The following is a 26090-nucleotide window of genomic DNA, read 5'->3' on the forward strand; positions in this document are numbered from 1 at the left end:
AAATTTCCAGGGGCAGGTATGTATATGCAAGCAAGTTAGAGATAACGAGGTTAGTTCAATCAGGGAGGATGAGGCCCTGTTCTAGCAGTTGAAGTGTGAAAACCAAGGGAGGAGAAACTGGTTTTGTTTAATCCTGAGCTGATGGAGTCAAATTTGCAGATGAACTGAAGCTCAGCAGTTTCTCTTTGAAGTCTGGTCCTGAAGTTTTTTTGCTGCAGGATGGCCACCTTAAGATCTGCTATAGCGTGGCCAGGGAGGTTGAAGAGTTCTCCTACAGGTTTTTGTATATTGCCATTCCTAATATCTGATTTGTGCCCATTTATCCTTTTCCGTAGAGATTGTCCAGTTTAGCCGATGTACATAGCAGAGGGGCATTGCTGGCATATGATGGCGTATATTACACTGGTGAACGTGCAGGTGAATGAACCGGTGATGGTGTGGCTGATCTGGTTAGGTCCTGTGATGGTGTCGCTGGTGTAGATATGTGGGCAGAGTTGGCATCGAGGTTTGTTGCATGGATTGGTTCCTGAGCTACAGTTATTACGATGCGGTGTGCAGTTACTGGTGAGAATATGTTTCAGGTTGGCAGGTTGTCTATGAGCGAGGACTGGCCTGCCACCCAAGGCCTGTGAAAGCGTGGGATCATTGTCCAGGATGGGTTGTAGATCCCTGATGATGCATTGGAGTGGTTTTAGCTGAGGAGTGTATGTGATAGCCAGTGGAGTCCTGTTGGTTTCTTTCTTTGGTTTGTCTTGCAGTAGGAGGCTTCTGGGTACACGTCTGGCTCTGTTGATCTGTATCCTTATTTCCTCATGCGGGTATTGTAGTTTTGAGAATGCTTGGTGGAGATTTTGTAGGTGTTAGTCTCTATCTGAAGGGTTAGAGCAGATGCGGTTGTTCCTCAGTTCTTGGCTGTAGACAATGGATCGTGTGATGTGCCTGGGATGGAAGCCGGAGGCATGAAGGTAGGCATAGCGGTCGGTAGGTTTTCGGTATAGGGTGGTGTTAATGTGACCATCACTTATTTGCACCGTGGTGTCTAGGAAGTGGACCTCCCGTGTAGATTGGTCCAGGCTGAGGTTGATGGTGGGGTGGAAGCTGTTGAAATCGTGGTGGAATTTTTCCAGAGTCTCCTTTCCATGGGTCCAGATGATGAAGAAGTCATCAATGTAGCGTGGGTAGAGAAGGGGCATGAGTGGACGAGAGCTGAGGAAGTGTTGTTCCAGGTCAGCCATAAAAATATTGGCATATTGTGGGGCCATGCGGGTGCCCATAGTGGTGCCACAGATCTGGAGATATATATTTGTCATCAAATTTGAAATAGTTGTGTGTGAGGATAAAGGCACAGAGCTCAGCAGCCAGTTGTGCTGTGGCATCATCAGAGATACTGTTCCTGACCGCTTGTATTCCATCTGTGTGTGGGATGTTTGTCTAGAGAGCCTCTACATCCATGGTGGCTAGGATGTTGTTTTCTGGAAGGTCACCAATGCATTGTAGTTTCCTCAGGAAATCAGTGGTGTCATGGAGATAGCTGGGAGTGCTGGTGGCATAGGGTCTGAGTAGAGAGTCCACATATCTAGACAGTCCTTCAGTGAGCGTGTCAATGCCCGAGATGATGGGGCGTCCAGGATTTCCGGGTTTGTGGATCTTGGGTAGTAGACAGAATAACCCTGGTCGGGGCTCTAAGGGTATGTTGATTTGTTCCGGTGTTAGTATAGGGAGTGTCCTGAGTAGATGGTGCAGTTTCTTAGTGTATTCCTCAGTGGGATCTGAGGGAAGTGGCCTGTAGAATTTGGTATTGGAGAGTTGTCTGGCAGCCTCCTTTTGGTAGTCAGACCTGTTCATGATGATAACAGCACCTCCTTTATCAGCCTCTTTGATGATAATGTCAGGGTGGTTTCTGAGGCTGTGGATGGCATTGTGTTCTGCACGACAGGTTATGATGTCACAGCACAACTGGCAGCTGAGCTCTGTGTCTTTATCCTCACACACAACTATTTCAAATTTGATGACAATATATATCTCCAGATCAGTGGCACCACTATGGGCACCCGCATGGCCCCACAATATGCCAATATTTTTATGGCTGATCTGGAACAACACTTCCTCAGCTCTCGTCCACTCATGCCCCTTCTCTACCCACGCTACATTGATGACTTCTTCATCATCTGGACCCATGGAAAGGAGACTCTGGAAAAATTCCACCACGATTTCAACAGCTTCCACCCCACCATCAACCTCAGCCTGGACCAATCTACACGGGAGGTCCACTTCCTAGACACCACGGTGCAAATAAGTGATGGTCACATTAACACCACCCTATACCGAAAACCTACCGACCGCTATGCCTACCTTCATGCCTCCGGCTTCCATCCCAGGCACATCACACGATCCATTGTCTACAGCCAAGAACTGAGGAACAACCGCATCTGCTCTAACCCTTCAGACAGAGACCAACACCTACAACATCTCCACCAAGCATTCTCAAAACTACAATACCCGCATGAGGAAAAAAGGATACAGATCAACAGAGCCAGACGTGTACCCAGAAGCCTCCTACTGCAAGACAAACCAAAGAAAGAAACCAACAGGACTCCACTGGCCATCACATACACTCCCCAGCTAAAACCCCTCCAACGCATCATCAGGGATCTACAACCCATCCTGGACAATGATCCCACGCTTTCACAGGCCTTGGGTGGCAGGCCAGTCCTCGCTCACAGACAACCTGCCAACCTGAAACATATTCTCACCAGTAACTGCACACCGCATCATAATAACTCTAGCTCAGGAACCAATCCATGCAACAAACCTCGATGCCAACTCTGCCCACATATCTACACCAGCGACACCATCACAGGACCTAACCAGATCAGCCACACCATCACTGGTTCATTCACCTGCACGTTCACCAGTGTAATATACGCCATCATATGCCAGCAATGCCCCTCTGCTATGTACATCGGCTAAACTGGACAATCTCTACGGAAAAGGATAAATGGACACAAATCAGATATTAGGAATGGCAATATACAAAAACCTGTAGGAGAACTCTTCAACCTCCCTGGCCACGCTATAGCAGATCTTAAGGTGGCCATCCTGCAGCAAAAAAACTTCAGGACCAGACTTCAAAGAGAAACTGCTGAGCTTCAGTTCATCTGCAAATTTGACTCCATCAGCTCAGGATTAAACAAAGACTGTGACTGGCTTGCCAACAACAAAACCAGTTTCTCCTCCCTTGGTTTTCACACCTCAACTGCTAGAACAGGGCCTCATCCTCCCTGATTGAACTAACCTCGTTATCTCTAGCTTGCTTGCATATATATACCTGCCCCTGGAAATTTCCACTACATGCATCTGACGAAGTGGGTATTCACCCACGAAAGCTCATGCTCCAAAATGTCTGTTAGTCTATAAGGTGCCACAGGATCCGATGTTCCTTGGCTCTTTGTAGAGAACATAAAGATGCACACCAGGGTGTGCATCTGGAATTGGGGCAAATTCCCAATATAGACAAGGCCAAAGTGGAGGAAAGTTGGCACTGTGCTGGGGAAGGGAGAGGAATTCCTAGTTCCTGATCTTATTGCAGCTGCTTCTTTACACAGGGAGCAAAGAACAGCTGGGTTAGACTTGCTATAGCTACTTCCCAATGTGAGTGAAGATACTACTTTCAGAGTCCATCATTACTGAGGCTGCTGGCAACCCCCTGCCACTGCAGGACTGATGAGAACTCTTGCCACCACTCTTGGAGTAAAGGGGGTCGAGCTTTTGTCCCATATGCCTTTCCTTTTATAGTGAAACTCCACTTTAAAGTGCTGCGGGGCAGGAACCAAATAATTTTCAATGGTTACACTGTGTAGGAACTTCATCGCCATGCTGATGTCAGTCTGAATAAATACCTCCCTCATTAGATTAAACTGGTAGCCTTTGCAAAACCTCAGGCTAAGCCTTTGTACAGACCACAAGGATCTGATGTTGGGAGGGGAGAGCTTGTACAAATGATGGGAATGGAGTTCCAGCAGGAAAATATGATGCAGTGTGATTAAGCAATACACCACACAATGCGGTCACTTTCCATTTAACTATGTCTGTGCTGCATGTCCATAATTACTACACATTTGGTTTATCTATCAGTCTGTTTTTCTCATCTCTCTCCTTCCGTCTCTCAAGCTGCCTCTTCATCTGCCTGGCTTTTCATAAGTCTGATTCTTGGTTTTTAGTAGCTAATTTACAGTGGCAAGATTTCACACCACCTCAGCTCACAAATTTTGATTAAGTACATGTGGTTTACAGGCAAAAGAACAATCATGATCCTCTCACCAATGAAAAATGACTGGGAAATTCTGCATATGCAGTGTGTTTCTTCCTATACGATAGTGCCTCAAAAGAATAACTGCCTTTTGCACTGTGTGGAATCTCAATCAAGGTGGGTTAAAATAACTTTTTGCTGCAGTAAACAAAGTTGTGACTTCAGGTGGAACTTATGTCGGGCTCTTCACTTTGAATTCAACCTCTTGATGAAATTAACAATTCATATCTACTGGCTGGAGCATCCAAAAAGTCTTGCCTTTGAAATTATCTCCTTTCACAGGCCTGACGTGCTGCCTTTTGTCCATGTGACAGTCTGAGCAGAGGCAGAGGGGTTCTAATGTGTTACAATAGAAACACAGTTTCTTGCAGTTTGAGTCCTGGGGATTGAAGTCTCTTTATGCACAGCAGAATCAGTAACATAATGAACCCTGCCAAAGAACATCAACCGTGTCCATGTCCTAAAGGGACTGATTTTATAGTTGAGAGGATAGTTCAGTCTCCAGAGCCTGTTATATCCTTGGTCTCCCTGCCAACCTCAGTGCTACTTGTGGTGGATGGTTTCTGTCATGTGGACATCTGTCCTCTAGGCACTGGACTGAGACCACTAACGCACATCACACAGGCAACCAAAGTGCCATAATATGGTAGCAATTTTCAGTCACTACTCACCTGAGATGGCTCAGGACCAGCAACCCAGAGATGTAAGGCTCTGGGCTAAATCCTGGCCCAGGCGCTGGCCCCTTTGCACTGCTTGCAGAGTAAAGCAGTGAGGATGCTGACCTAAGAGGGTAATCGAGGTTTGGTATAGGAGACACTACAGCTGTTCTTACATCAAATGAAGATTCCCCTACACTGAGGGAATCCCCCAGTACCTGAGGAGCACAAAGCTCTGAAAATACAGGATAGCCAGGCTCTTGGTCTGTAACTCATTTATTAGCAGTTTGTTGTGAGTATCTGATACTAAAAACTCAAGCTATGTGCATCTGAGCAGCTAAGTTACATGGTGTGTTTCTGGTCCCTGACAGGCTGAATGGAATGCTTAAAATCAAGTTTCTGGTGGTTGCAGGAAGAATGAAAAATTTGCTTTTCACAGATATTCTCAAGTATTTGCTTGAATTCTCTGTTTCTGAAAATCTGCTGGCCAGTGAGCTCATTTGCTAGAATATTTATGAAATGCAAATGCAAAAAGGGACACAGACATAGCCAAAGAGATTTTGTTTAAAAAAAAAAATCAGTAATTGTGCATTGTTTTTTGTAGCATTTGACCTGCTTTTATCCTTGAGCAGCTGCAGGGGGAGCTAGTGAGTTCAGATGGAAAATGGACAGAGGTGAGTATGGGAGGTGCTGTGTGTGATGAATCATAGAATATCAGGGCTGGAAGGGACCTCAGGAGGTCATCTAGTCCAACCCCCTGCTCAAAGCAGGACCAATTCCCAACTAAATCATCCCAGCCAGGGCTTTGTCAAGCCTGACCTTAAAAACCTCTAAGGAAGGAGATTCTACCACCTATCTAGGTAACCCATTCCAGTGCTTCACCACTCTCCGACTGAAAAAGTTTTTCCTTATATCCAACCTAAACCTCCCCCACTGCAACTTGAGACCATTACTCCTTGTTCTGTCATCTGCTACCACTGAGAACAGTCTAGATCCATCCAGTTGGGAACCCCCTTTCAGGTAGTTGAAAGCAGCTATCAAATCCCCCCTCATTCTTGATGAGTATGTTCCTGGGGAGGGGGATATATAAGGAGACTGATGCCAGATTAAAGGTATAAAGTGGGGCTGTCAAGCTATTTAAAAAAATGAATTGTGATTAATTGCACTTTTAAACAATCATAGAATACCGTTTATTTAAATATTTTGGGATGTTTTCTACATTTTCAAATATATTGATTTCAGTTACAACACAGAATACAAAGTGTACAGTGTTCACTTAATATTTATTTTTATTATGAATATTTGCACTGTAAACAACAAAAGAAATAGTATTTGTCAGTTCACTTAATACAAGTACTGTGCAGATGCGTACAGTCTAATGCACACATGCTGCGAACACTGCTGAACTAACAGAATGATGATTGCACAACTGGCAGGGCATGTAGGAATCATGCAGGATATTTGCTATCCTGTACGCATTCCAGACATATTGGCTATAACAGTGTGGGGAAGGCTCCATAATTCCCAAGTACTGTATATTGCCCTCTGACTTTACTAAATTAGTGATTTAAAGATATTTCTTGTTAAAAAGCAAGTTATCTGCTCACAAACCTCAGATCCAAATTCTCCTCCCCAATCTAGCCCCTTTATACTGCTCACAAGATGCAACGGGGCCAAGGCGGGGCAGGAGGGGGCATGTCTGAAGCCATACTGCTGTGCTCCAGCAATTCTTAGCTGGGCAGGGCCGGCTTTAGGCCTATTCCACCAATTCCCCCGAATCGGGCCCCGCACCTAAGAGGGCCCCGCGCCCAGTGAGAATCCCTTCCCTGGCTAGAGGCACCTTTTTAATTTTTACTCACCTGGCGGCGCTCCGGGTCTTCAGCAGCACTTCGGTGGCAGGTCCTTAGCTCGCTCTGGGTCTTCGTCAGCAGGTCCTTTGCTTTCTCTGGGTCTTTGGCGGCAGGTCCTTCAGTGCCGCCGAAGACCTGGAGTGAGTGAAGGACCCGCCGCCGAAGTGCCACCGAAGACTCGGAGCACCGGCCGGTGAGTACAAGCCCCACGTGTTTTTTTACATGTATGGTGTTTTTTTTAAAGTGATCTCTGCCGGGGCCTCGTCGAAACTGTTCAAATTGGGCCCCTCACTTCCTAAAGCTGGCCCTGATTGCCAGCTAGTGAAAGTTACAAAAGCCCCCATGCTAGAGCTGGAGCCGCTCAGGGGAAAGAATCAGGGAACTGTAGCCTCTTACAGTTGGTATGGCTAGTTCCATCTTTTCATGTTCTCTGTATGTATAAATATCTTCTTGCTGTATGTTCCAGTCTATGCATCCGATGAAGTGGGCTGTAGCCCAAGAAAGCTTATGCTCAAATACATTTGTTAGTCTCTAAGGTGCCACAAGTACTCCTTGCAGATACAGACTAACATGGCTGCTACTCTGAAACCTGAGAACTGTAGCTGGATCTCTGATAGTCACACTCCTCTTCCTCTGCCCTGGGCAGATCTCAGCACAGGAGAGACTCTGCCCCTGAACATTATTGTTTTATTTTCTCCAATAGTTTGAGACTAATACAGTTTGTCATGGATATAAAGCATAACATCATGGGGTGAATACTGCTCTCAAAGCAATCTGATGGATTGTGATTCTGATGTTCTCTGCCTATGTGGGCATAGCCCGCTGGAGTTCTCAGATCAAGTTGAGATCCATCATGCCTATCAAAAAGCACAGTTTTGCCTTTTCCTGGAATTCTCTTGGAGTCCTTTCTGCTCTCCTATTGCAGCAACCATTTGGAAAAAGCAAATACAAATATGGCATATCGGAGTCCTTTAAACCAGGAGAGCCAACAGTTTATTTAATATGGATCTTGAGGATGTCCTTTGGTATAAACTGTTATGTTCAAGTGGTTTCAGACAATGTCCAGAATCTCTTTAAAATATGACTTTGAATTCAATTTGCCTTAGCTGACAAAGTTTCCAGAACGTTTCCCCCCCACTTCTAGCAGTCCATTGTTGGTGAGAGTTATTTATGCCAACAGCTCAGATGTGATACCTTGACTTGCAGTCATAGGGAGTGTTTGGAAAAATATGCTCAGTGTAATAAAGTGCGTCATACTTTATATCAGATCCCAGCAGATGAGAGAAGAAGTGATCGATGCATGTCTATGATACTTAGTATTTGCATAGTGCCTTGTATTGCAGAGTGCTGGAATCCTCAACATCTCCATGAGGCAGGTAAGTGTGATTGGGTCAGATCATGAGCCCATTCTGAGCCAGGATGGTCCCCTACTGTAAGTTAGGGACAGCCTGCACTCTAAATTGCTCCAGCTGCCATTGGTTCTAAGAAGCCTGTGTGGTAGATGGGAATCAGCAGGGCCCTGAGACAACCTGGGCATGGCCCCCTTCTCCTCACTATGCCCCCTGTGCCAGCAATAGAAAAAGATGGTGGAATACAAACTAGGCTAGTGGAGAATTGGCCATGGCCAGCTGTGCTGGGCCTCGCTTCCCTAGTGGGGAGGCATAAAGTACTGCACAATACTGGAGGATCTGGGCCATTGTCACCATGTCACGAACTGGGAAACTGATATTGAGAAAGATTAATTTACTTGTACAAGGTCACGCAGTGTGTCAGAATCAAAAAGGGGCTAGAATGCAGCTGCTCCTGGCTCGGAGTCCTATGCTTAGATCATTGGACCCTGCTGCCTCCTCTGAATCAGTTCCCTATAGGCAAAAGATCAAGTGATAATGAATAAAGAAGGCAAGAAGTAAATCCAGAGTTCCAAGCCTCAAAAATAAAAGTACCCAAGGCAGCCTCTGGTTACAATAGGGTTCAATCTGGAATACTGGAAGGAAAGTGGTATAACTTTCCCTGGCTCCCCAAAATGGCTCCACATGTACGCAGCAGAAATCAGTCATGCTTGTGTTAGAGCCCGCTTTCCCTTGCTCCCCATTACAAACCCCTGCTCCTTCAGTGGTGTAGTATCATACATTCAAAAGGCCTCTGCCATTATCAAGCTTGTCATTAGTTTGTGGGTTTTCCCTAGTGCCTAACAGTTGCCAAACTCCACCCAAGAAAATGGCAAAGTCTTGGAGGCTGGGTTATGTCCCTTACAAAATCTGTGTGGGCTTCAGGCTTCATTTGAGAACCATTTCAATAACATTTTCAATAATTATGTCGATACAAAGTTAGATTTTTGTTTAAAAGGCATCAAATTTTTGCAAAAAAAAAATGGCAACATTGTTGACGTTGCCTGTGAAAAATGTGTCTGTTTTTGATACATTAGAAATTGTAGAAAACATTGAAATGGAAATAGAAACATTTAGTATACCAAAAATCAGATTTTTGGAAAAAAATTTGTATCACTTATTAAAATCTGTTTTTAAAAGGTCCATTTCCAATCTTCTGAAATGAAAAAAGCTTCAACGTTCTGAAAATGTTCATGAAAATGGGTGTTTATATTCAGTCAGCTCTAGTACTTCATAAGAATAGTGGCTCAGGTTCTAGCTCATCTGCTGGTTTTTAGTCAAAATCTAAACGTAAAGGGATAGGGTCTGATAGAATGAGAGAGTGAGACACAGTGAAGAATTTTTCACCATCTCTCAAACCTTCTTTATTTCTTATGAAAAGCTCAGAAGGGAAACACCCAAGTGTCTCTATTGGCTCCTTTCATCTAGTCTGAAGGAGATTTAAACTTCCAGAGGGGAAAAGAGGCATCAGAAGCTGAGCTGGGAAGAGAAGAGCAGTTGCCAACCTTTAGCTTGCTCCAGTTTCCCATTGCAGGTGGTAGTCAAAACAGAAGGACCCTGCTGCTTATCAGACAGCTGAAGAATATCCCAGAGGTAAGGGGAACATTTTTCTACAGTTTCCTTTAGGACAAGAAATGGGAATACTCTTAGACTTGATGAAGCATGAATAATCATTCTTTTCCCTTTTATAGCACCTTTCACCTAAAGACCTCAAAGCACTTTACAAACTCTAATGAAATAAGCCTCACAACACACCTGTGTGGCAGGTAAATGTTATTAGAATACATATTTCACAGAAAATGGTGTTTCAGTAAATATATATGTTCCAAGTTAAAAGGTTTAAACTTGCTCAGAGTGTTTTACTTCAAAGAAACAAATATCTAGAGTGAAATGCTGTCTCCATTGAAGTCAATGGGAGTTGCCATTGACTTCAGTGGAGTCAGGATTTCACTCCTAGACTGGTTATTTCAGGATCTGTTGTGTTCTTTACACTTTCTATTTCAGACACTAATTTCTATGATTTTTATTTGTTTTAAAAGGCTTTTCCTCTTGTCATGGGTTCATACTAAGGGTGTTTATCCATATTTACAAATTACGACTGCAACACAAACTAATAACAAAATGCTTGATATATAAATTATCTACCTGCTCAACAGCCTTTTCATGCCTTACAGTGCACATGTCATTTCACAGACTCCATAGGGCCAAATTATTTGAAGCTCTTTATCATCCGGTCAAATTAAATAGACTATTTTCCATAATAAATATTTTATTTATTATACTGTTTATGTCAAAAAGATGACATTCACTAGCAAAACAAAATTAAAAAAATAGACTGAAGTGATCAATTATAATAATTACAAAAATTGTGAATTATACAGCATTTAAAAAAATTCTCTTAAAGAGAGAGATTTACTGTAATAAAATAACAATTAATCACACGTAAAAAGCCCACCCACACACTGAATGAATAATGTAAATATCTGATTGGTAACTAATATAGATAATAAAAAGAAGCCTCGTAGCTAGTGTTACACCCTTGCTACAAAAACCTTATTATATTAAACAACTCAGTTGGAAAATAAATAAATTTTAAAAAAGCAAAGATGCAGAGATTTTCAAAGCAGTCGAGGGGATTCAGGCATAAATCTTTCATTCACACTAGTTAGGAAGCCAAGTACATACAAAAATGTAGACTTTGTAGAAGAGAAAACACATAAGAAGAAAAAGAAAGATAGATAAGCCCAAAGATTTACCTGACTGGTTTCCATTCTGTTTTCTAATCACTGAAATCATCCCAAACTTTTGTAGACTTAGGTAAAGAGTCAGTTGGTGAGTGATGTCCTTGAAAAAGGCAATAGACTCACTCAAGGAAACAGTGTAACCAAGTTGGATTCAGTTGTATTCAAAGCAGAATGTGGTCAGCTCATATTGTAGCTACAATAACCCAGTCCTTTTGGAGCCCAAGATGTGTTTTTTGTTTCACTAAGATCAGAATTAAACGCGCACGCACACACAACTCATATTCAAAACATCATCCCACACCGGAAAATAAAATTGTTAGGAGCAGCTTTCTACAGGAAATGGTGTCGGAAATAGCAGCACAGCCTCAGTGCAGAAAGTCAAGATGAGAAATTCAGTCATTTACACTAAATGAAGTTTATGGAAACTCTGTAAAATAAGTAGCCATGTGGATTGAAGAGACAAGTTGAGAGCCCCACTAGATTGGATAAAATGAGTAAATGTATAATAGGAAGCAAATGGCTGGGCGATGGACTAGAATATTAGAGAACTGAACAGATATTTTCCATTCTAGATTCTGTGAAACTTGGGCACAGTGGATATTGGGTATTTTGTGGGGTGCCAGTGATTATAGAAAATCATCATGAATGAGTTCTGCTTTTCACTGTTGCTGGTGTCTATTTAAGCACTTTTCATTGGTACAAAGTGGCAATATCAATAACACAAAACAGGCCAGAGTCTGCTCTCATTTACACTAAGGGCATGGCTGCACTTGCAGATGTAGAGTGCTTTGCGTTAAACCAGCCTTCGTAGAGCACAGTAGGGAAAGCGCTGTAGTCTGTCCACACTGACAGCTGACAGAGCACTAGCATGGCCACATTAGCAGCTCTTGCAACGGCTGCAGAGAGCAGTGCATTGTGGTATCCCAGCATGCAAGTGGCTGCAATGTGCTTTTCAATGGAGGGTGGGGTGGAGCATGACAGGGAGTGTGTTGTGTGTATGTGGGGAAAGAGAGTGGGTTTTTGGGGGCTGAGAGCATGTCAGCATGCTGTCTTGTAAGTTCGGACAGCAGCAGACCTCCCCCTCTCCCCCGCCTCTCTCTCTCACATACAGCATTCCACAGTAATGGTTGATTTGTCTCAGAGCAGATAAGCATGCTGGCTGTCAAACGGAGCTTTCAAAGGGCACATAAAAACAATGACAAGAGTCGCCACTTGACATAGGGCTTGGCTACACTGGCACTTTACAGTGCTGCAACTTTCGCACTCAGGGGTGTGAAAAAACACCTCCCTGAGCGCTGCAAGATACAGCGCTGTAAAGCCTCAGTGTAATCAGTGCCGCAGCGCTGGGAGTGCGGCTTCCAGCGCTGCAAGCTACACCCGTAGAGGATGTGGAGTACGTGCAGCGCTGGGAGAGCTCTCTCCCAGTGCTGGCGCTCCGACCACACTCATACTTCAAAGCGCTGCCGCGGCAGCGCTCCCACAGCGCTGCCACAGCAGCCCTTTGAAATTTCAAGTGTAGCCATACTCTTAAGGGGATTATGGGATGTTTCCAGGGGCTGCTCAGAGCCCAGAAATGCACAACCTCTTTCACACTGACGCTGGGCTGCTCCAGCGAGGGCAGATCAAGTGTTATTCCACTCGTGGAGTTGGAGTACCAGGAGCGCTCTTGCCGTGGAGTCAGAACGCTCTATGTGCCTTGCCAGTGTGGACGGGTAGTGAGGTAGTGCGCCTGGGGCTCCTTTAATGCACTGTAACTCTCAAGTGTAGCCAAGCGATAAATCAGGAACAACTTAACTGATTGCAATGGCATTACTTCAGATCTGCTCCAGCATAACTGGGAGAAGGATTTTGCCATGTACCACTGAGGATGCACCCCTTTCCTATCTGCAAACTGCTATTGCACATCACCCTGCTTCAGAGCTATTGAACTCTTAGGGTCTTAATACAGCAAATAATTTTATAGCCATTGTATGTGTTATGGACACCAAGGTGGAGCTAATGGTGGCTACTCATACTCGACAGCATTTGAGTCTCCTGAACCCAACCCCGATATTCCCAGCTTCAGTTAGCCAAGCATGGAATTACTACTTTGCACAATATTGGTTGCAACATACATGGAAAATGTTTGGCCACTTCCCCTTAGTTAGCCCAGAAAACAGCCTCTTCAAGGAGCCAGTCCCCACCACCTTCCTCAAAAAATGTCCCTTGACCTTGATATTCAGACCTCTCTGTGACCTTCCCTTTCTCAGCAAACAGGTTTAGAAGCAGCCTTCTCTCACCTCTCCAATAACCACAATATCCTTGGCACTTTCATTCTGGCCTTATCACAGAAACTGCTCTTCTTTGGGAATAGCACAGCACTATGGAGTCCCACAAGGTTCAATTCTCAGACCTCTGCTCTTTCTCCTATTTCATGGCCATTTTTCCTCTGCCTTTAATTTGAGCTAACACTGCTAACTTTTACAGTATGCACATATTCACCACCTCACTGCCTGTCTTGACTACTGTGTCTCAACTTCCTTTAGCTAAATGTTTCAAAAGACAGATGTACTTCCTCTGGGGAAAAGAACCTTCCTCAAAAATTACTCCATTTCCTTGAAAAAAGAACAGGAGTACTTGTGGCACCTTAGAAACTAACAAATTTATTTCAGCATGAGCTTTCGTGAGCTACAGCTCACTTCTTGGAGATAGGGAGATTCACAGACAACATAGGAAGCCTGGGAGAAGGACAGTCCAGAGTGAAGGGTAACTCCAAAATTGCAGACAGTGGAGTCAAATACGCTCCTGAATAGAGACCTCATATTTGACTCCACTGTCTGCAATTTTGGAGTTACCCTTCACTCTGGACTCTCCTTCTCCCAGGCTTCCTATGTTGTCTGTCAATCCCCCTATCTCCAACTTAGCAGCATTGTCCCTGCATATGTCCCTCTCAGTCCCACCTCTGCTGAAATCAACATCTGTGCTTACGTATCCCCTACCTTGATTATAGTAGCTTCCATCCCTGCAGTGTTCCCATGCTTTAACTAACTCATGCATGTACAGAACGCTGCTCACTACCTTCTCACCTATAAAAAGAAATGAAGCCATATCACCTACATTTTCAAACAACCCCCCTGTTTTCCTTCCACTTCAGGATCTGGTTGAAAATTAACCGCTTTGTTTTAAAAACCCTTCATAGATTTGCTGCATAGACTTTAGGCCAGATCCTCTGCTGGTGTAGATCATTATAGTTCCAGCTAAGTCAATCAGGCCATGACAATTTACACCAACCAAGCAGATGGCTCTTTTTTGCTCCCTTCCCCTTTCTGTTCATCCCACTTTCCTAGCGCCAGCATCCTCCCTGCCTCCTATTACAATATCACCATTATTGGTCGAAGAGCCTTCTCCTTTGCATTTCCTGCCATCTGGAAAAACCTTCGTGCATCTCTCTACTTTCCTGACTGTGCATCTATTTTCATCTGAAAATGTCTCTCTTCGACCGCAATTTATTTTATTTGAAAATCTAGTATTTAATTTATGGAATGTTTTGGGGTATGTCAAGTATGTCAAGCACTATTCCAAGATAAAGTGTGTTATATTTTACAGAGTACAGAAAAGTTATGTCATTTCCTTCCAGGTCACAAAGCGAGTCAGTGACAGAAATAGGAATAGAACCCACGAGTACTGATCCTTATGGGTATGGTATAAGAACTAGTTAAATGAGACTTAAATTTTTCTTTCATTTCATTAGGGTTGGCAGCGCATGATGTGAGCTGGGGAGGCAGTTTGTCCAGATTCTGCTGACACTATATCTGGATCAATTAATAATCTCTTGCTCTCGGAGGCACTGAAAGTTGCCAAATTCTTTTTTAAATTAAATAATTAATTAATTAACAAAAAATGTTCTAGTTTGAGGAGTTTGCTACCTTTGGAGAAGATGCAGACATTTGAGTCAGTGTTAGGAACTATCCAGCTGGATCAGTGACTTTTATCTAATGTTTGTATTGTGTGAGCACCTACAGGCCTGAAGCTATTTGGGCCCCATTGTGATAGGCACTGTACAAATATATTGTAAATTCTAGTCCCTTCCCTGAAGAGCTTTCAATCTAAAATGGTTAGGAAAGTACAGCTACCTTGTTAACAGCCTATCAAGTGGCTTTGTGGTTTAGGTACATTAGCCTTGTATAAGAGGTTGTGGGTTTAAATCCTATGAAAGCACTCACAGTAGATGTTAAAACTATGGTACCTTTTAAATGTTTGCTTAGATAGGCAATTCTATGGGGCAAGGACCTATTTTGTTTTATGCTTGTATGGTGTCTAGCACAAAGGAGCTGGGGCACTGCAATACAAGTAATATATACAACAGCCAGTTAGTTTGAAGAAATACTGTTGTCCAGATCAGCAAATTGCAAAATTCAGTACACTAAAATACACAGGCATAGACATTAGGAATGGAAAAGACCTACAGGATTAGATCATCTTATCCTTCCCATGAGAATACTGTCTGTTCTCTACAGTGTCTTTTTATCTAGTGTTTTACTAAGTTGAGGTTTAAATGTCAGAAGCAATGTATCTTCCACCACTTTCCTTAGGAGACTATTCCATAGTCTAATAGATCTGACTGTTAGATTGACTACCAGGAAATTTTTTTCCTAAACCTTTCTTTTGCTCAGTTTCACCCTATTAGTTCCAGTTACATGATCTTATACGTATGACATAATGTCCTCAATGAAGGATTGGTTACATCCACCCTCTTTTTCTTAAAAGCAGGGGAAAATCTCTTTATTACATGATGTTGAAGCCAGAAGTACTGTTATCCTCTTTCATTACACTTGACAGAAGTGCTATGTTCAGGAGTTTTTCTCTTGAGTGATCTGCTTGCCCAGGAAAATCTGAGATCAATTTGCGGTGCTCAAGAGAGCCTAAATAGTAGAGACATCATGTTACAACACAGAATGGCATGCGATACCCAGAGATGACAAAGGGCTTTGTGTGTGTGTGTATCTGTGTGTGGGTTTTTCATTTCCAGGGCTTTGAAAATAAACCTGTAAAACAAGGTTCTGGACACTCTGTCTGTGGCCTATGGTGAGATTCTGTGGATCTCAAGTACTATGTTGGTTCAAAGCCTTAAGACAAGGACAACCCTTATTACTTGATATGTTTCAGAAGGCTAAAGAGAGATGAAGGTAGTTAATTTCTGTGGCTCTTTGCCTAAGAAAGTGGAGGTTTGGAAATAGAATAGCAGATGATTGGGGATGGGAGAGGGGATTAAAAGCCACACCTTCCTTGGCTAACAGGTGGTTGCAAAACCTCAGAACAAGGATGAAAAAGTCCTGTGTCAGCAGAATGATGTGCTAAGAGATGAAAAGTTAGAGTTTGAGAAATGTTGGAAGGAAAAAGCTAAGGGTTGTTTCTCATTTTTAAATTTTCTTTATACATAATAAAGGCTCATGGACTGAATCCTGAAGTCCTTATGCTATTTCACTCACTCTTTCCCTTGGCAAAACTCTTATTAATTTCAGTGAGTGTTGTGCCTGCGCATGTGCTGAGTAAGGTGTTGAGCATTTGGTCCTACATACATTTGTTATTGGGCTGTTTTTTGGGGGTTTTTTTTGTTTTTTTTCTGTTTTTGTTTTTAGGAGCCAGAGCCTCAAGCTTCTGAATAAGTAGGGTACTCTTCCTGAACCCTGCTTAGTTTATAAGCCAAGGAGGCTCTAAAGGACAACTCCGTATGCCATGATTTCAGGCTCTGGATAGTCAAAGTGAGGACCTGTAATGTCATGGGGAGATCTCATCCATTTTCCTGGGCAGAATTTGGGACATGAAAAGTAGGTTTGTCCCTGGTACGTATGTTTCTATAACAATCTTCACTCTTATCTATAAGTGCCACCATGATTAAACCTGCCAGAGACTATCTTTCCCATTGGCATCAGTTAGTTTGTCAGACCTGTTGTTAATCAATCTAACAATGAGGTGACCTGGTGTGGTTCGTGGATTAACTTTTGCAGTGACTATAAAGCAAATCTGACATCCAGTTAAATCAAGCACTTCAAATCCTTAACGAGACCTCAAAACTCAGGATGGCACCATGTCATCATACAGTAGTTTAAAATATAATGGGGGTTAACACCTTGACTTCCCCAGGTTCCGGACAATGCCAGGGTCAAAATGTGCAACATCTTAGAAGAAGCAGAATTCATTTCCCAAGGGCATGCAGAAATTGAGTCCCATTCTTTATTTCACAGTGGCCAATAACATGATTTAGACTGGAAAAGAGTCTTTGGAGTGATAGACTGAATGGCTAAGGGATTGGTAATACGAGGCCTTGAAACTTTAGATCATAGAATCATAGATTATCAGGGTTGGAAGGGACCTCAGGAGGTCATTTAGTCCAACCCCCTGCTCATCCCCAACTAAATCATCCTAGCCAGGCTGTCAAGCCTGACCTTAAAAACTTCTAAGGAAGGAGATTCCACCACCTCCCTAGGTAACCCATTCCAGTGCTTCATCACCCTCCTAGTGAAAAAGTTTTTCCTAATATCCAACCTAAACCTCCCCCACTGCAACTTGAGACCATTGCTCCTTCTTCTGTCATCTGCTACCACTGAGAACAGGCTAGATCCATCCTCTTTGGAACCCCCTTTCAGGTAGTTGAAAGCAGCTATCAAATCCCCCCTCATTCTTCTCTTCTGCAGACTAAACAATCCCAGTTTCCTGGTTCAAATATCACCCAGGTTGATGGTAACCAAAATCATGAGCCGTTGATAGTCATTCAGTGACCCATATGAAATGAGCTGATGTCTGAATCCAGTTCATAATATACAAGTGTCCTCATCACAGTTAGTGCCCTTGCCTGCATGCCCAGCATGGAAGCTGTGCGTCCTCTCTCTCTTAGAAGAGGGACTTCCAGGTCAGGGTGCAGGCACACAGACAGGGCAGTATGTGAAAGTCTTGCCCTGGCATTGTCTGCACTGAACTTGTTGTGTGGAGAGAACTATTCAGCCTCCCAGGTTATGAACCTGGTACCTTACACCAGCACCAAATTCACTGTATGATAAATAAAAATATTGTACATTTGTACGGTGCAGTTCATCCCAAAGGATCCCACAATATTTTCCAATTAACAAACATCTATGTAAACTATATGCAGTGAAACCTATGCAAGACACCACCTGTATTAGCCAACCTCTTTTCATAAGAGGCTGCCCCAAGATGATATCCTGAATGTTCCGAGAACAATTCTGCTACAGACTTTACTGGAAAATCACCTCTGTTAAGGAGCTGATTTTTGTCAGTCTCTTGAATGGCTGCCTTAAAGCATGTTTCACTGTATAGGGTTTACTCCATCTGCCACTGAAATGCAGCAGTCTCTGGGGTGAACTATATTTAACAGCACACTGCAACAGTGTACAGCAGCTTAATGTAATAAGTGAGAGACAAATACTATATCCATTTAAACTGCAGGGGAATTTAGTTAGGCCTAATGTCAGGTAGGGCCAACACCTTTACTTGTACTAAAACTGCAAGAGGTAGTTAATAAACATGATAATCAAGACTATGGTTTTAAGTGTCATCTGAAAGATGTCATCTTGCAGAGCACAGTGCCTGCTAATGCTGGGTCAGGACTCTAATTCAGTACTGACTCATAAGGAAGAGTGTTGCCTATTGAGCCAACACAATTATCATTTTCTGTAACACCTTAAAAACAATGAGGAGTCCTTGTAGTCTGTAAGGTGCCACAAGGACTCCTCGTTGTTTTTGCTGATTCAGACTAACATGGCTACCACTCTGAAACATATCGCCCTAGGTATTCTTTGTATATGTCTTATCCAAATACTGACCAACCTGTCACTGATGAACTTGTGAGCTTACAGCACCAGATAGCATCATTAGCAGGCCAGGGTTTCTTATGGTTTTATGGTAGCATTTTTTTCATTTTTTTTTCTCCTTGAAACCAGCTTCACTGTTTTTATAGGATCAGCCTTCCCTCTGAAGAACTACAAGATGAGTGTCTGGAGTTGGCTTACTTTCCCTCAGGGGATGTTACTGTACCTTGCTCTCCAAACAGCTGCTGTTCAACTCCCCACTGAACTTCACAACTGTACCAGAAATGGTCAGAAAATCTCGTTCAGCCACTCGTACAAGATTGACCTACCCAAATCATCCCAGATCAAGGTGGAGGCAGACCCGTTGCTGCTCAAAGATGACAGACATGTGCTGCTTGCTGCTGGGGATGCGGACGAAGAGGAGGAGCAGAATATCATATTCAGGCACAACATCCGAGTTCAGACACTGAGAGGTGACTGTGAAGCTTTGGGACACATCAAAGATCTGCGGAAAAGGATGGAAAAGATGGAGAAAGAAATGATGGTACTCAAGGAGACCTGCAGTATACAGAGGTGCGGTGTGCGAGTCCAAGGTGTGCAACATACTGTAATTTATTTTTTTTTGTAGTGTGTTCTCTCTAACTCCAGTAGCTTTAATTGTATGTCCCTCTCTGTGCTGTGCTATTCCCTACTGGAAAAGTCCTGGTTAGGCTGGAGCCCAGGTTTTTTACACTGGGGCACGGAAGTTTGAGGCATATGGAAAGAGGGTTTAATGGGAGCAATTAGTTTCCTGAGTTTGAGGTGGGGAATCCTGGAGTTCCTGACACAGCGACATCCAAAGTCCATTGAAGCCAATGGTAAGACTCCCATTGACTTCACTGGGCTTTTAGGGGAGCTCAGGAATTCTAGTGTTTATGAGGTGATGGAGTGCTTGGTTTGCTGTGCTCCCCAGTGGTGATGGACAGGGGTAGGGGTGATTTCAAGGGTCCTCACAATGGTGCTTGGTTTACTGTGCTCCCCAGTGGTGATGGACAGGGGTAGGGGTGATTTCAAGGGTCCTCACAATGGCAAGGAGCTCAGAATCAGCAGTGGGGTGTGGAATTCTGGGGTTTCTGGATGTGGTTGGGCTTGGATTAAACTCCTACAGATCCAAGATAACTTGATTTCCTGGTCTTGAGGGAGTGGAACTCTGGAATCTCCAAGGTGGGGTAGGGCTCAAGTTCCTGGGCTTGGTGGGGAAAGCTGATGTTCCCAAAATGTGCTAAAACGTATCTTTCAGTTTTGAGAGGAATTCTGGAGTGTCTGAGAAGTCAGGACCTGGAGTTCTTGAGCTTGGGAGAGGTGACATTCTGGAATTCCACATCAGCAGGAGGTGTGGTTGTAGAATTCCTAGGTTTTTTGTTTTGTTTCCAGTCCCAGAATTTTTCATTTTAAAGGAAAATGTTGAGAATTTGTTTGTTTGTTTTTCTTTGATAGCTAACTGTCCAAAACAAAGAAGAATGCTCAGGTGATAGTCTCATACGACACTAGTGAGTGCAGCTATAATCAGTCCATTTAGTTTCTCTTTCCTACCAGTGGTTTTGAATAGACTTTCTCTATATCTTTCTATGGCTCTATTTCTAATGCTGTTTTGTCTGCCTCTTTCTCTCCTTCATGCTACCTGCTGGTGTCAGCTCTGGGTCCCCAACTGGACAGGTGTCTCGAATTGCAGTGGCCATGGAACTTTCATCCAAGAGATCTGTGGATGTGACTGTGATGAAGGCTGGGAGGGCAGCGATTGCTCCCACCCCAGCTGCCCCAACAATTGCAACGGCCATGGACGCTGCGTTGATGGCAAATGCATCTGCAGCAAACCCTACGTTGGTGAAGACTGCAGTCAGCAGCTGTGCCCTAAGAACTGCAGTGGCAATGGGATCTGTAACAATGGTGTGTGTCAGTGCTATAAGGAGTTCATGGCAGATGACTGCAGTGAGAAGAGATGCCCCAACGACTGCAGCGGCAACGGTTTCTGTGACAGTGGAGAGTGCTACTGCTACGATGGTTTCATTGGGCTTGACTGCTCCCAGGGTGAGAAGCACCTTCCTTTTATTCCTTCCCTATGTCTTTTATCCTGGTGTGTCCCCTGTATCCCCCTTCCTTCCTGTCCATTGGGCCATTTGTTTGGGTCCTTCTGCAGCTAACCCCACCCAATATCCATTAGCTGGAGAGGATGCTATCCCCAGCCCATAGCCAAAGACTGGATATGGAGGCTTATAACCAGGGAGGAATGCTAACCAAGCCCATAGATCACTCCTGGGAATAAAGGCAAGGGGGTCAGCCAGGTCTGCCTGTCTGCCTGCTGCAGTCTGCATTGGTTGTGAGTAAGCCAGAGGATTCAGTACAAGCTGTGAACAATGGTATAGCAAAACCTTCAGTAATCTACTCTAGGCTGAGGCAGCTAGGAATTTAGGATTGGAAGGCACCTTGTAGATCATAACGTCCAGTCTGCTGCTGTCTCAGGCAATGTCATCATATAATCCTGTTTATAAACTGATCAAGCTCCGTCTTAAATCTAGCTAGGTTGTTTGCTCCAACTGCTGCTGTTGGAAACTCCCATTCAAGAAGCTATTTCTTGTCCTATATCTGCACCAGGCAGTGGGGGTTGACTGATTAGACCTGAGTGAGCTGACCCTGCTCTCTGCCCAGAGATTCCAGCTGGACTGGGCCAGGAGCAGAACCTCCTTAGTTTAAAGACACTATCAGTGGGGCTCCTTGCTGCAGGATGTCTGCTAAAGTCCTTCTGTAGCTGTACTCAAGGCTCAGTGCACGGCCTTGGTCTTTGGGTCATTAATTTTAACCTGCATTTGTCTGATTTTACACAGAATGACAAAGCTGAAAACAGTTTCCATAATCCCCTTCCTTGTGCAGGTCTGCCTTCACTGGAGGGTGTCTACTAGGGAAGGTTTCAGGTTGCTGTTGTTTCTCCAGATGTATCTATTAAGTTAAATCTGTAGTCTGAGATTTTCAAAGGGGCTAAGGTAGTTAGGTGCTCAAATCCCACTGACTTTCAGTAGGAGTTGGGCACCTCATTCCAATAGGTCTCTGAAATCTCAGCCTCAGTCTCATTCAAGGTCTTTTAGCACAAAAAGTGCCATAGGAGCCCTAATCAAGTAGTGAGTGAATCCCGCTCTGGACAACTAGCTCAGCCCCAGCTGCCAGTTTGAGGCCTTGCTACCATTACTACTTCCCATCCTTGAAAAGCCTTAATGCCCATAAAAATGGCTCAGTGGCCTAGTCATCCAGTTTGAAATATCTTTAAAATCCCTATAACTGCAAGTTCATATCCCAGCCATGTCAACTCAGCCCTTCAACCTTCTGAGACAGGTGAATTGAGTACATGCAGGTTATTGTAAGTGCTCTGGATCAGTATTAAAGCTCTGATCTTGCTCCTCAAAAACTACATTTGCTCATTGGTTCACCTTGTTTAAAAAAAAAAGTGCTATAGACAAAATTCTTCCCCTATACCAAAACGCTTAACCAACACCTTATGCGATTCAACCCTCAGTCTTTCTTTCCAGGTTCTCTATTTCCCTCTCGGTCGATGATCATTCTGTACTGTCCACAGAAATGAGCGAGGAATGAACGTTGTCAGGGGGGCAGCCAGGTCTGTGAAGGTGGCAGCCAGAATAGTCTCTGGTGTCCCAAGGGGGTTCTGGCCCTGCCTCCCAAGGAGAAGGGTCTGAATGCAACCTGACTTCCTCCTTCCCATGCTGTTGTTGTTGCTGTTGCTCCAGTATTAGGATGGACATGTTATAAAATTAATACACCGCTATACAATTCATTTTGTATTGTAATTTACGACTAGATCAGCAAGGTCACAAAAAGGAAAAATACTTTTCCTAAATCTTTTGTGAAACAGTTTATATTTCTGCAGCATCTGTCAAGCTCTCCTCTTCCAATGTCATTAAACTGGCTTTTATATTCTGAGAAAGAGACTTCTGGTTCCTGAAGGATTACTACTGACTGCTGCTGTGGTACAGTTTCACTGATGTTTACATCTCTTTGCACACAACAAGACACACTTAATAATTTGTTGTCATTATTGCTGGCATATCTGAGCAACTAGAATGTATCTACTCCCGAAAGTGCACAATTATTTGCACTCATTAATTTTTTTTCATTTATGATCAGTAAGAAGCTATGGAGGAAAGTGGATGTTAAACCTCAGATACTGACTTGTGCTCTTTTGGAACATCATCTAATCATTCTATAGAACACTTTGGGATACCTTAAATAAATGTCAGAGTGATAGCTGTGTTAGTCTGTATCAGCAAAAAGAACGAGGAGTACTTGTCTCACCTTAGAGACTAACACATTTATTTGGGCATAAGCTTATGCCCAAATAAATGCGATAGTCTCTAAGGTGCCGCAAGTACTCCTCGTTAAATAAATGTAGCACCTGATTAAAACCAAATTTTTCTAGCAAGTTTTTGCCTTTGCTTGAAAATCATTCTGTTGGAGCAGAAGCAATAGGAACGGTGGAAAGTGGAGGGGGTTTTAAAGAATGAGAAGATGAGACTTTCCAGTGGGGCCAGGATTCCTAACAGGCAGCTTTCAACTCAGCAGTGAATTTAGAAACATGTTGCTGGTTTCCTGCTTGCTTAGGCCATAGGGCCTTAATCTATTTCCTGAGAAGCAACTGGCTAATGGAGAGAGATTTATAATAGTAATTAGAACACAAGATGGACTCTTGGCATCTAGTCACCCAAACCCCATCCATTCTCAGACTTCCGTCAGCACTTAGTATTGTTTATGTAAAGAATCCTTTCACTGCATACAGTGAAGTTTGTTGTTACCAAAGAGGAGGGAAAGGAGGAGGATTTTCAGTGGTTTCTAAGTAAGTGTCCAAAATGCAACACTTGTTTACCTTTCTTGTTTTCATCATGCCATTTCCCTGGACAAATGACTGCAATTTATTGATCAGGCCCCAAAAGGGCTTTGGTTTGTCACATCTACCTGGGTGAATGGCTCTAGCTGATCTCAGAATTTGTATTGTTTCTGGATGAGATGGCAGGTGCCTCTGTGTCAACACCTCATCAAAACATGCCATTGATGAAGCAGAACTGAAAAACCAGGAAGGGAAAAGGGCTGTTGCAGCCACCTGGGTCACTATTCCATGCAATTGGCTACTAGACAACTTTGTTTTCCTGTGCTGGGTCCTTCACTTCAAAGGGTGCAGGTAGTGCCTGCTCCATCCAAACTGCACTTACATACAGAACAAGATCTATCCTGTGTGTTTGGGGTTATTTTACCACAAGTAAACCCAAATCCCATGTATGTTCCAGGGCAATGAAGGGCCATATTCTGCCCTTGCGTTACATAGCTTCAACTAAAGGCAAGGGGAATTCTGTACGTGCCTCTAAGGATGGACTTTGGCTAGAGCTGTGGATGAAGTGAGGAGAGATCACTGGGAAAATAGCCCAATTAGTTTCAAGAGAGAGCCTTTCCCAGTAGGACAAATTACACTACCATCATGTTTAGTGGCTTCATGATTGCTGAAGCAATGTATCTTTTGACCAAATGTGTAAGATGTTATTCCCATCAGAAGGGCTATGGTGTACACTGGATTTGCCATGATCTGTTTTCTGCAGGGATCAAACTTCCTTTAGTTTTCTTCACTACTGTGATGCTCTCCTCAGGGCACCCACAGCCGCAAACCACTGTGTTACCTCTCTGCCTCAGCAAGAGAGAGCTTTGCTAGAACTGAGACTGTGTGTCAGCTCCCTGCCGTGCCTGCCTGTCTATTTCACCAGCAAACTCCCTGAGACACCACCAATCTTAACCTCGCCTTGCAGGTAACAATCAGTGAACCCCATTTCCTGAATTCCCCAGAGACATCTCTGCAGTGTCCAGTCCCTCTCACTAAGCACTCACAGAAATGAGTAAGTTCGCTGCCCTCCAAAGAGACAGAGCACACACCAGCCTTAGTTTAATTGAGAATTCACACTTAATTCAATATAGCAGCACTGATATGATTTTGTAATAAAACAAGGATAAGTTTATTAATAAGGACAGAGGTTTAAGTGATGAGAAAAAGAGACCGTTCTGGTTAAAAACCAAACCATACACTCTTTCTAGTGACTAAACTTAATTCTAGCAAGTTATAGTCTTTGCCTAAGTAGGTTTCTCATTTGCGAGTTAGCAGCAGCTCCTGCCCTTCAAGCCACGGGGATCCATTTTTTACAGACACAGAGGGTGCTGTTCTTTGTTCCTTAAGTGATGGATCACTAAAATGTCTCTAACTAAACTGATTGCTTTGTTTATGTAAATACTCTTTCCTTGTCCTCTGCCAGTAATCAAGCCACTCAGCCAAGAAAATCCACATTTCTTTGTCTAGGGCAGGCTGGATTTATGCATTGCTTCTGAAACACATTTTAAGAACATATTTCTAGCACACACATGTAATTCTTTATGCACAACTCATACGTACATCACACAATGATATTAATGACCAGGGTATCACCAACCTTCATAAAATATATTACTTGATACACTTTTATAGTGCAGTAATAATGTGTACAACCAGTTGATTCAATTGCTTATTATTTGGGGTTCAGGCCCTCTGTTCTCCCTCTGGGGTGTCTGGACCCTGATTGTCACAACTACAGAAGTCAGTTTACATTTTCAGGAATGAAGAAGTCACATGCACTAATTTTAGGGATTATTTGGGCCTTTGAAATAAGTCAGAGATAAGGAGAGAATTTTCTTTCCTTCTGCAAAATCATCAGAACTCACAGCTTGATGATATGTTGTTTTTTTTTTCGTGTGCCAATGTGAGAAGAAGATAGTGGGAAGAAGCCAGGAAAATACTGTATTAGATACAGCAAGCAGTATTTATGGCATTTAGCAATAGGCTACTTGGAGGGGAGAGAGAGGCAAGAAGATCATGCGATTGGGAACCCCAGCTCTGGCTAGTCTAAACTGTATTTAACAAGTTTTTGCTTGGTCCATGTAGACCAGACTTACTTTAAAACATCTTAAACGTACAATAAAGTAACTTTAACAGTGAAGATCTAAAGGTCGGCTTAGTACAATAAAATAAACCCTTAAAACCAGCACAATAATCCATTGGAATGAACTGTAACACTTTTTTTCCAGCATAGGAAAAGGAACTGAGACAGTCTTGTATAGTGATGGGCCAACCTCAACAGATTCAGAAGTTCAGTTCGGTCGCCGAAAATTCAGCTGTTGCTTATCTGAGCCTATGTGTTATGGAAATCTGAGCAGATGTTCACTATTTCCTGGGTTTGGCTGTGATATGGAATAGCACCAAGAAATACCCTGGAGGTATTTCTGCTT

General features: G+C 43.3%; 1 protein-coding gene across 1 annotated transcript in view; it reads left to right on the forward strand.

Moving 5' to 3' along the window:
- Positions 1 to 5567: 5567 nt before the first annotated feature.
- The window catches only part of TNN (tenascin N), a 55200-nt gene continuing 34677 nt past the window's right edge, over positions 5568 to 26090 (forward strand). The window contains exons 1-3 of the mRNA XM_050963081.1: positions 5568 to 5639; positions 18902 to 19345; positions 20448 to 20819. Coding sequence (XP_050819038.1) covers positions 5630 to 5639; positions 18902 to 19345; positions 20448 to 20819 — 826 coding nt within the window. The 5' untranslated portion in view covers positions 5568 to 5629. The remainder of the gene's footprint in view (positions 5640 to 18901; positions 19346 to 20447; positions 20820 to 26090) is intronic.

The sequence above is a fragment of the Gopherus flavomarginatus genome, chromosome 7 (genome assembly GCF_025201925.1).
Source record: "Gopherus flavomarginatus isolate rGopFla2 chromosome 7, rGopFla2.mat.asm, whole genome shotgun sequence".
Taxonomy (NCBI): domain Eukaryota; kingdom Metazoa; phylum Chordata; order Testudines; family Testudinidae; genus Gopherus; species Gopherus flavomarginatus.